General features: G+C 39.0%; 1 protein-coding gene across 2 annotated transcripts in view; it reads right to left on the bottom strand.

Annotated features, from left to right (window-relative positions):
• LNPEP (leucyl and cystinyl aminopeptidase) overlaps window positions 1-12,141 on the bottom strand; it is a 62,832-nt gene that overhangs the window by 34,657 nt on the left and 16,034 nt on the right. The window contains exons 2-4 of one of the 2 annotated variants that reach the window (XM_054185208.1): window positions 8,363-8,469; window positions 4,742-5,582; window positions 2,130-2,268 (exon numbers count right to left, since the gene is read on the bottom strand). In XM_054185208.1, the coding sequence (XP_054041183.1) occupies window positions 2,130-2,268; window positions 4,742-5,559 (957 nt within the window). In that variant the 5' untranslated portion in view covers window positions 5,560-5,582; window positions 8,363-8,469. The remainder of the gene's footprint in view (window positions 1-2,129; window positions 2,269-4,741; window positions 5,583-8,362; window positions 8,470-12,141) is intronic. The other variant, XM_054185207.1, reaches the window with a different exon arrangement.

The raw sequence follows: 12,141 nt of genomic DNA, 5'->3' as shown, positions 1-12,141 counted from the left end.
CTCGCTACAAGAGGGACATTGAGGTGCTGGAGCGTGTCCAGAGAAGGGCTATGAAGCTGGTGAGGGGTCTGGAGGACAAACCTTATGAAGAACGACTGAGGGAGCTGGGGTTGTTTAGCCTGGAGAAGAGGAGGCTGAGGGGAGACCTTATCACCCTCTACAACTACCTGAAAGGAGGCTGTAGAGAGATGGGGGCTGACCTCTTCTCCCTGGTGACAAGTGATAGGACGAGAGGAAACGGGTTCACGTTATGTCAGGGGAGGTTTAGATTGGATATTGGAAAACATTTTTTCACTGAAAGGGTTATTAAACATTGGAATAGGCTGCCCAGGGAGGTGGTGTGTTCACCATCCCTGGAGGTGTTTAAAAAAAGGGTAGATGGGGCACTTAGGGACATGGTTTAGAAGTGACTTTTGTCAGGGTAGGTTAAAGGTTGGACTTGATGATCTCAAAGGGCCCTTCCAACCTCAGCAATTCTATGATTCTATGATTTACTGAAAAAGGCAGCTCAGAGGTGCTGCACATCCATATATGGTGGGGGAGAAAAAATAAAAAAACAAAGGAGGTAGATATGCCTGCTTGCTACTGTGAGGGCTCTTGCTTATTCTTGTGGAGAAATTCATTACCACGATGGGCATTAGCAGACATACTACAGGACAGTGGGCAGGTAATTGCTACTCTAGCAATTATAGCAACACATAGCAACCCCAGGAAACAACCTCCTTGTTCTTGAATTGTCCCCAGATATTTTCTTTTACTAGACAACCACAAATGACAGTGAAGAAGCTGATGGCTATTTTGCCTCCACTCCATCTGCAAATCATTACCAGTTAAGCTGGCAACCAAGGCGCTACATGCCAGAGCTATACCAGATAGTTCTGTCTCAACTAATAGTGATGAAAATTGTCACAGAATATCCTTTATCATCTTCTTTATAATGATGTCATCAGAGATGAGCAAGAGAACACACAGAATATACCAGGATTAGGATAGCAGTAAACATTCTGTGGTAGTGTGGTGCAATAGAAGAGCTGAAAACAAAAATACTCTTGGTCTTTCAGAGAACTCATAAGTGTCTATCAGAGTACCCATCATCTGTGGAAGGCACACTGAAGAATAGGATAGATTTTTAGCAACTATGTACAATTAGCTCAGCAATGTTTGCTGCACATTTGCAGCAATGGTAAACCATAGTTTACTTTCTGTACATGAAGAACTATGGAAGCTGATGAAAGTTCCTTAGCTACTTGTCCAACCCCTAGAAGAGGAAAGCGAGTGAGCACCCTTTCTTGTTTACATTAAACAGGAGAGTTGCCCAGAAGAGTCTGCTTTCTTTCAGTGAAGCAAATAAAGCGCTCTTAGGCCTGGATGTAAACTTTAGATGTAAAATTAAAGAGTTTCTGTTGGGTGATAAATAATGGTAATGTTTTGATGAGACAAGACCTAGTTCAGACACAGACTAGCTAATAAGTTAGTCTTGCTGGTCTGTCTAAATCATTTAGGCTTCTATAAAGGTTTCTCCAAAGGCTTAACGGCATAAAGCATCACCATAAAATTCAGACATGCTCTTAGAAGATCTTGCCTGAAAAGATCTAGGTGAAGGAACTTCAGATCCCTCATCCATATTCTAGGGTTGGCTCTGTATTCATACCCTGGTTTAGACTCGAAAGCACATCCTTCAAGATCAGGAACATCTTTCACAGAAACAGTTGCTAGTTACGTAAACTATTGATAAAGATATTGCAGTATTATGCACATGTGCAGTATCAGCAAACATAGAAAGCTAAAAATAAAGTTTTAAGGGCTCTTGAGACTGATGTAGCCAAGAACAAAACTGCAAAATAATGATTCCTTTAAATTCAACAGGAATCCTTCCCATAGCCATTCAACTGTCCCTACAATAACATCCTAGACTGTGCAGTGCATGGAACAGTTGTTTTCTCTACAAAGTTACTTAGTTCAAGTCTTGCAGGAACAGACATTTTTTTTATTATAAACTCACACAGTTTATAGCTTATCCACTCAAGTTAATCCCCTGGACGTTAATGCAACAAAAACACAATTCAAAGCACTTAAAACAGATTACCTATGCAGCAGCTTTACTAAAATTCCTCTACAAAAGCAGGTACCTTTGGCATATTTGACAGAGTGGAAAGTTTCTCATCCCTTTTAATCTTGATTAAAAAAGTAGCTTTAAGTGATGGTTCATCAAAGCATGGAAAAGCAGACCTTGCTGCCAGAGGTTCAAACTGAGTTGCCGCAAACCACCTAATGGGAAGAATAGAGAAGAACAAATTAAGAATTATGAAAAGGATAAATGTAATTTTGTATTTCACAGAACGGTCATTTTCCCTCCAAATCTTGTAACAGCTTGTTATGGGAGAAGCTTTCTAAATAATAGATGACAGGTTTGCCACACTTCCATTTTATTCTTCAAGGAGTCTCACTGAAAAAGTTTGCAATAGCTCAATGAAGGGTCTTGTTTTAAGCAACTGAAAGTAAATACAATCTCAGAGTGATCCTCTTCCCAGGGAATAATTTCAAGTCTATATTAGAATTATAGAATTGCCTGGGTTGGAAGGGACCTTTTAAATCATCTAGTCAACCATCAACCTAACTCTGACAAAAACCATCGCTAAACTATATCTCTAAGGATTGTGTCTACCCATCTTTTAAAATCCTCCAGGGATGGTGTCTCAACCATTTCTCTGGGCAGCCTGTTCCAATGCTTTATAACCCTTTCAGTGTAAAAATGTTTCCTAATATCCAGTCTAAACCTCTCCTGGTGCAACTTGAGGCCATTTCCTCTTGTCCTATCGCCTGTTACTTGGGAGAAGAGAGTGATCCCCACCTGGCTACAACCTCCTTTCAGGTAGTTGTAGAGAGCGATAAGGTCTCCCCTCAGCCTCCTTTCCTCTAGGCTAAGCAACCCCAGCTCCCTCAGCCACTGCTCATAAGACTTATTCTCCAGACCCCTCACCAGCTTCGTTGCCCTTCTCTGGACATGCCCCAGCACCTCAATATCTTTTTTGTGGTCCCAAAACTGGATGCAGTACTCAAGGTGCGGCCTCACCAGTGCTGAGTACAGGGGGATGATCACTTCCCTAGTCCTACTCACCACACTGTTCCGGATACTGCCCATGATGTTGTTGGCCTTTTTGGCCACCTGGGCACACTGCTGCCTCATATTCAAGTGGCTGTCAACCAACACCCCCAGGTCCTTTTCTGCTGGGCAGCTCTCCAGCCACTCTTCCCCAAGCCTGTAGCACTGCATGGGGTTGTTGTCACCCAAGTGCTGGACCCAACACTTGGCCTTTTTGAATCTCATACCACTGGCCTCAGGCTATCAATCCACACTGTCCAGACCCCTCTGCAACACCTTTCTACCCTCAAGCAGGTCAACGCTCCCACCAACTTGGTGTCATCTGCAAACCTACTGAGGGTGCACTCAATCCCCTCGTCCAGATCATTAAGACGATATTAAAGAGAACTGACCCCAGTACCAAGCCCTAGGGAACACCACTTGTGATCAGCCACCAACTGGATTTAACTCCATTCACCACCACTCTCTGGGCCCAGCCTTCCAGCCAGTTTTTAACTCAGAGAAGAGTAGTGCCATCCAATCCATGGGCAGCCAGTTTTTCCAGGAGGATGCTGTGGGAAACTGTATCAAAGGCCTTACTAAAGTCCAGGTAAACAACATCCATATTGTCAATTTGTAAAAAGTTGGGTTGGTGGTGCTAATTTTAAATTCTGCTGTCCCCTTTCAGAAAACAAAATCTACCTGTTAGTATTTTGGGTATTTCCAAACAAACTCTCTGTTGTTGCAAAAATTTGTAACACTGATAACATTGATTTTTCTTGCTTTTTCCTTTGCATCCGATTTATTTTTTTTTTAAGCTTTAGATCTCAGCACTTCTTAGCACAAGCTGGTAAGTGTTTTATGTCTTTCTCTAGTTAGCAGTTGTTTTGTGGGCCCTTCAAAACTACTTTCCTGTCACATTGGTTTTCCCATCTTCCGTTTATTGCACCGCTATGTTTCTAGAAAACCTGCATGAACAACTATGTGCCAACAAAGGCAAGAGCACTCATAAGTACATGAACAGTGTAAGGCCCATTTGAAGTGGGTGGTGGTGGATGGCAATTTCATTATTTTTCTTGGTAAATAGCACTGATTTACTCTTTTTAAAAATGAGTGTGATGTTTCCCTCTTCTCCAGTCACTGGGGACTTCACTTGATGGCCGTGACTTTTCAAATACAATTGAGAGTGGCTTGGCAAATACATCTGCCAGTTCCCGTCGGACTATGGCATGGATCTCATTGGGTCCCATGGACTTGTGTATGTTCAGGTTCCTCAGACGGTCTCGAACCTGATCTTCTCCTACGATGGCGGGACTTTGTTCCCCTTTGTTCCCTTGCCTTGAGACTCAGGGATTCAAGAGATATGGGTAGAATTTCCAAAGACAGAAAGTAAAAATTAAACAAACAAAAAGCCACACTATAACTACCTGCAACCACTATACTGCACTACATTTAACTGATGGAGAGGCTGCCCTGACTTAATGAACTCATCCATGAAAAACATTTTTCAGCTAGATTAATCAGGAGATTAAAGATTGATTTTGCTCAATTGGAATTAGTTGCAAGAAACATCCAACAGAAAAAGCAACCCTTGTTATTTCTATTATCAAAGCACAACCTAGAAGTGACAGAATAGAGAAGCTGTATTTGTGGGCATACCTTTGCTTAGAATTCTCATCCTTGTAAGAAATTTTGTAAAAGCCATAATAGGTATCTGATAAATTAGATGAATATTCTATGTTGACAGTATAATTCTGTCCTACAAGGAGAGCCTCAGGAGCCATGATTGCAATCTGGTCATGCAATGGATATTCCAGGAATTCAACTGGCTTTGCTTGATGCCCTCCTGCTGAAGTAATGGTTGCCTTGGTGATATTAAGTCCTGAGCTGTGAAGTATAATCTTCCAAGTTACCTGGACGATGTTAACTACTATCTTTACAGAGCCTGTAAATTTCAGAGTCGTTAGGTTTGGCTGCAAAACAAGATCATAATGCAGTGGTACAACATCAGAAGGAAGTCTAATTTTTGCCCATGGAAATACTTTTCCATTGCTTGCCAAAGGGTATATTAGTTCCATTGTATGATTTTTTTTATGGCAGCCTTCTTTGGTAAAGGTACATTTGGGAAGAAGATAAATTGCCATTATTAATGAAACTGCAATCACAAGAACAATTGTGCAAACCACCATGGTCCTCGTACAGGGTACTGAACATGATCCATTTGGATTTTGTCTATAGACAGACATGTTATTCCGGAGACCCGAGCTTCTGTTCATGAAGGACATCCCCAGCAATTTTGCTGATGACTCATAATCCTCTTCATCATCGTCCATTTCATGCTCTCCAAGGCCACGCACCAAGAGCCGGGAGCTCCTTGGTTCATATTCCACTTCATCAGGCTCCAGGGGATGTAAACAAGGCTCTTTTGCCAAGTCAACCACATCGGGCTCTTCTTCAAACATACTGTTTTCAATCATATTCCTGGGTAACTGAATTTGATCTGAAAAAGACAAGACCATATGTTACATGATAAACAAAATGCATGATTATAATGCATCAAAGATAGTTTACTGAATTACAGAATGAGAAATACTTTTACAGCATACATGATCAATAGTTCTTCCAATTTCTCTCTCAGGTTTGTTTTCAGAAAATATTTCTGTGCTTTTCTGCATACAGCAATTTTTCATTCAGTATCTTCAAAAGGATGCTTCCGTTGCACATACTCAATGATATAACTGGGGATCAGCTATATCACTGCATAGCACTCCCAGGTCATTGGTGTCAGTGTCTTGGCTACATTTCTTCTGCCTCAGTATTTGTATATTTGTACATTTGTATTTAACTAAGTTTGTTAAGATAGTATATTCTTTATGTTCCATGGTAAAGCACAGGCAGTCAGTTCTAGAGGTGTTTCTGAATATGCAAAATTTTGAATTCTGAATATGAATTATGAGTATTACTGAGTTCTTTAATAGGGGAGAAAATCTGCCAATGTGCTGACAGCTACACAAATAATATACTCACTTGACTCTTAAATTTAATTTTTCACACACAGCCCCCCAAAAAAATTCTCACACAAAAATGGCAGAATAAAAATTACAGTTCCAATTGATATCTTCATTTAAGATCTAGCTCATACAACCCTTGAAACAATCTATGCAGGTAAGAAGTTAAATTGGTGCCAACCAGACTGTTTTTCTCCATAAAATTTGTCCTTAACAGGTAACAGATCACTGAACATAAAAGATGAATTGAAATTCATAGCAAATTTTAAAAGATTAGATACTCCCATATTCTACATGCAGTTACATTTTAAAGAAACTTCTGGTCATATCTACAACTGTTTATGTAAAAGGTTGTCTTTCAGCTAACTTGGAAAAAACATTAAAAGCACTGTCGTAAAGAAGCGTATATCAGGAATGGGACTTAGGAGCAAGGAACTTCTTTTCATACTGTATTAAATCCGAAGCACTGTAAACAACATAGACAAGATGTTGATTGGCTTTTGTTAGGACACCACAGAATTGTCTAGAGAACAAAACAAGTCAAATGGAAAAGCCATCTATAAGGAGATTTCTCTCAAAAAAAATCCCATTACCAGTTTTAGGGCCTTGAAATTACAGTTCATTTGAATTAGTCTCCTGTCACAGCTTCTATTTAAGGGACTAGACAAAACTTTTGTCCAACTGCAAGGCTTCAGATTAATTTCATTTCTATCTCAGAGACGAAAGTCTACTGCTAACTGAATGATAATCACACCACTATCCTCCACATTCTGTGTTTTCAGAATGAGAAAGATACTTTTTTCTTTGGATTTAGAGATACTGAAAAGTAGGTTGATTTTTATTAATTTCTGACAAGAATGTACATTTTGCCAATCTATATACAGCCTAGAATATCACTGTCCCTATTATACATTACTGGTTTTATCTATATTGCTAAGCTCCCATCCAATAATTGAGGATGATTTTATACAGAAATGAATTACATTAATAATTTCAGGAATGTAATTATATATAGCTGCCTGATGTGACTTTAAGTGTTGAAACAAACCAATGGAAGATATTGGGAGGGTAAAGATTTATAATTTGGTAGTAGCCTTTTTTGTTTTCGTTTTTTTAAAGACAAGTTTCTTTACAGCTGAAATTCTCAAATGTTAAAATAAAACATCTTAAAGAAAACATGACAGAGTCTTTTCAAACCAGATATATCAAACTCCTAAAGATTTACTCTGAAATATATTAACACTTCCTGTTTCAAGGCCACAAACTCATAAAACTATAGGGTCAGCAGCCATACTACTAAAAAGGATGGAGGAAGAATTCTTATTCTAGCCCATGTTCTACCATGCTTTTCTCTTTGTGTGATATCTGTGTAATAAAACTCTAATGATACTTGCATGCTACTTATTTCAGAGTAAGACTGAGAGACTATTCAGATACCCTCAAAACAAATAATAGCTTCATAAATCAGCATCTTGCAATGAAAAACTACTGTGCTATTTTAAAAATGATCAAGTTTGAACCTTTCTCTGCAAAGGCCTTAAAATAAGAAAAAAGAAAATAAAATCCTGCTCCACAAAAATAAGTAAGAGGAAGGTGCACTGATCAATCTGAACAAGCAATATGGAGATGGATGTAAGCAGGGAGCTTACTGGAATTTGGATCTGCCTGCTTACCCTTTGTTCCATTGTAAACATGCTGTATGACGAGGAATAGGATCATAGGGTCACAGGATACCTGCGGTTGGAAATTACTTCAGGAGGTCATGCACTCCAACCTCCGGGGAAAAGCAACTTCTACAAGTTTCTGTCTTTATGGCATTTGCCAGTACAGTGCTCACGTTCCAGCCTTCAGGCAGTGGTTATACTTCACTGGTCCAACACTATGGTTTCTACACTGGTGAACGTGCACTCACATACCAGATTGGAGGCCCCACAGAGTAAAGGAAGAGGATAGAAAGTTACAAGTGAAAACACACAAACTAGTGGAGAAAAAAAAGTGGAAAGACAAAGTATTGTGCAACGGAAGCTCTTTTACAATTCCTCTACCCAAGAATAGTTTATCAAGAATTCACTAAACTACTTCCAGCAGAGATTCTTGTTGATTACTCCCTCAGCTGGTTGCTTTTCAAATCTGCTGGCTAGCTTCAATCAAATTTGAAAACAGACTCAAGACCAAATTTCTTCAAGTCCCATCGCAATCCCACCCCAAAGCTGCTGTGGAAGACACCCAAATCTATATCTGCTATGTAGAAAAGGCAGGTATTAAGACTCACATCTTAACCTCTCCAACAGGTAGCAGCCAATCAGTACACAGCTCCAACCCCAGCCATGGCATGTGCTGCTGCATGGCCAGCAAAAGAGGTAGATGACAGGGGAGGCACTGCAGAGGGAAGGAGGAGAAAGATAAAGAGCATAAATCTGGCAGAAAGTAGGGTTCATCAGCTCTGCTGCTCATAGAACAGTTTGCTTTTTGAAGACCTTATTCTCTAATAAGTTTCCTCTAAAGCCAACTCTCTCAATATTTGCAAAGTTGCATGCAGGCACTAACTCTTTAAGTCAAAGAGAATTATATGAAAAAAATCTCAAATGGAAGCTAAAATATAAAAGCTAAACCAGAAGTTAGTTTCAAGGCAATTTGCAGTTTTAAAACCTAAGAGACATTCATTTCTAGGAAAACAACAGTTAAAACCAGTTTCTACGGAAGTATTTGCAAAAACTGGAAGCAATCAAAGTCTTCGTTGTTCTGTAGTGCTGAAAATCTGTAAGATTAAAACTTTACTGAAGATCAAGGGCATCACCAGACTACTGTTCTCCACTCAAAAGCACATAGACAAAGTATCAAAAGGTTACTAAAGTTATTTATGCTGATATAGGCATTCACAGAAGCATAGAAGTCAGGCTACTTTTTGGAGAGGAATGATGGCAAACACGTTTAAAGCTTTTACACTCAAATAAATAGTGGACTGTTTGCTTCCTGCTGGTTCACTGAAATTTATAACATATAGTGAATGGAACTCTTATGACCTTTCATTTTTAATACATGAGCTGATACATTATGAGCTAAAAAGCCCACAGGAAGAACAAAAATGCTATTCTTAAATTGAAACAAGCCATAAAGAATAAGAAGCAGCCTGAGGAACCTGACTGCAAACAACAAATTTCACTGTCGTCTTTCACACCAAGTATGGCCAATAGGCAAACATTCCCATTGTAAAACATACTAAAAGCACATTAATTCAGATATTCAAGCAGATTAATTCAGATTCCAAATATGACAACGGAAAAATTAGTATAACTGCAAGACTAGGGAACTTTAAACTGTAAAGAAGCTGCATGGTTCCAGTGAACTACCACTGCTATGTCAGAGGCTGCAGGTGAACTAGAGGCATTTGTCGTCACGCTAGTTCACCATTAAGAAAGTACTGATCTGAGCTGATAAAATGCACTACAAAGGCATGGCAATTTAAATCTATATTTAAACATAAGCTTAGTGTGAAAGTGAACATGGAGGTAAAACAAAAGTCATGGGGACGAGTCTTGTTGGTCCCTAATTAGCAGCTAAAAGCTGATTAAAACTTAAGCACACCCAAGTAAAAGTGATTTTACACAATTCTTCCACAAATTTGTAACCTGATTTTCAACACCTTCCTCAATACAGGATCACATCTAGCAGAGAGCAATGTGAATACTCACAGTTTAGAAACAATCCTGAGAAGAGACGTGAGATTAAAAACTAAATGTGATAGACTAATCCAGAAAGCCAGACCTCCTAATACTGCAAAGCTGAAGGAAGGCAGACATTTTCTCAAAATCAATGGCTTTGAAAAAGTTTCTTTAGAACTGCCTCCTGCAACGCAGATGCCCCAAACCTTATTGCAACTTATATTCTCATTACAATACTCAGGGAACTGTAATAAGCCCGGTCTGTTGTTTTCTGTAAAGAGGACAGAATGCTTAGATATGAAATTCAAATGCAGTTTACAACCGGACAAGCTAACAGGACAATACACTTGCTTTAGGTACTGCATCATTTGCTAATGGGAACAGCATAGCCATATATTGGTGGCAAATGCAGAATGACTTAAGGACACAAAGGTGAGTAATTAATCAGACCAAGCTAAACAGAAGGAAGTCCCTTATCTTGTTCCTACAAGACATACATATTTCACTCCTATGCCTTTTCACAAATTAGTCTTTTAATTTACAAAGCAACTTTACTACTATATTCAAGTTCACTATAAAACACGATCATGCAGGGACAATCAGGAACATATTATGATGTTTTGGGTTTGGAATCCATTACAAATATTCTGCAGAATATAAGAAGTCATTATTCCTTTATTTTTCAAAGTCAGTATCTCCCTATAATGGTATTGATACCTTTTTATAACGCTCGAAGTATGCACTTTTTCCTTAGAAAACAAAATGTGTAACCTCAGGATTCATGTCTGGGTATTCTATCTCAGAACTGAAATCTCAAGACTCAAAATTCTTATATGAATCTAAGCAACCCACTCCTCCCATTCATTCCTTTTCAAAATGTATGCAGAAAATGCTTGAATGCAATTGGGTTTTTTTTAGCTTTCCATATTCTAATTAAGAGCTTAAAAGTAAAAAATGCACAAACCCAACAAACCCTGTTGGTAGAGTCAGACAGATTGTTAGCCGTTTCTGAGACAGAAGTTCAGCACATTATCATCTTTAGATAATAAGGAGGTATCACGCAGTATTTTTACTGAAAGAAATGTTAAAAGAATTACAGTAACACCTGGTACTTTGTAGCACCCAAACTTCTACTGCAGAGATAAGCATAGGAAGCTTTCTGTTACCCTGGAATAACCTAGAAGCCAAACAACTATTGGGTAGCATGTTGTTGTGGTCCAGCAGATGTAGCAAAACCCAAGGCCAGACCAAATGGCCCTGTATAATGTGTGCTTACTAGCTGCAGCAAAAACTGCTTCCCACAGAATGTTGCATTTGAGTAATGAGATAGAGGGTGAGGAGTTACTGCTGCCCAAAAATAGACATCTACTGATGTGTTGATGCATTCAGTGTGTATCAGGATGTCTATTAGGAAAGAACACAGAAAACCTATGAACAAAATACTTGTTTTGCTATCTGATTTACTACCAAAACTGTCACTGATACTATGTCAAAGAATAATTCTGTCCAATGGTTCCAGGAATGGCTACAGGTGTTTAACAATGGGGTAACATTCAGGGCCATACTACTGTTTTACATACCTAACTTTTATGTCCAACTTCGAAACCATTGGCCTTTTCTTAGCAGAAGCAGCTGCTGACCAAACAACTAATTCCACTGACAAACCACATGGCTTTTGTTCCTACTAAAGACTGGTTGCATTTCACCCAATGGGGTGAAAAGCAACTTTGAGGTGCGGTTTGTTTATTTTTAGAGATCTATTTTATGTTCACGTACCTGTCTAAATGCCACCTGTTCTAGAAGTAGTGGTGAAACACAAGATTTCAGCACAGACAGTAAGGTCAGAATATGTGGTTCCTAATACATGAATGAACCTGCTACCACGATGGTAAAGTGAGTTTGAGAAAAAGATGCCAGCAGGAACAACTACTGTGCCACACAGTTTAATGCCGAAAGAGCAAAGCCTCCACTATTCCTTAAGCATTGGAAAATTAGTTTTACACTCTTTTAAGTTTTAGCAAACAGCATAAACCTATTTGTTTACAGGACTCCAAGGAAAGATTTGAAGCACTTGCAAATACACTGTGTATGGCAGGTAAGCACACTTTAAGTGGACAGATGTATTGTCATAAAAATAGTAAGATTGGTTATAGTACATGGAACCTGTTCTTCTCTTCTTTATTTGGACTTTGTGACTAGTAACAAAGGAATGTGATCGTGATGGCTACAGCAGGTCACTCATACATAGCCATGGATAGAAAGACTGTACAAATGCTACTGCTCTTTTAAGTTATGTAACCCTTGACAGTAATGAACTTGATGTCACATGGACGAGCCAATGAAGAAACTTTGCAGAAATAATGACACATGTGAAGTCACTGCACTATCT

This window comes from Rissa tridactyla, chromosome Z (assembly GCF_028500815.1).
Source record: "Rissa tridactyla isolate bRisTri1 chromosome Z, bRisTri1.patW.cur.20221130, whole genome shotgun sequence".
Classification (NCBI taxonomy): Eukaryota; Metazoa; Chordata; class Aves; order Charadriiformes; family Laridae; genus Rissa; species Rissa tridactyla.
This window is presented reverse-complemented; position numbering and strand designations above follow the sequence as displayed.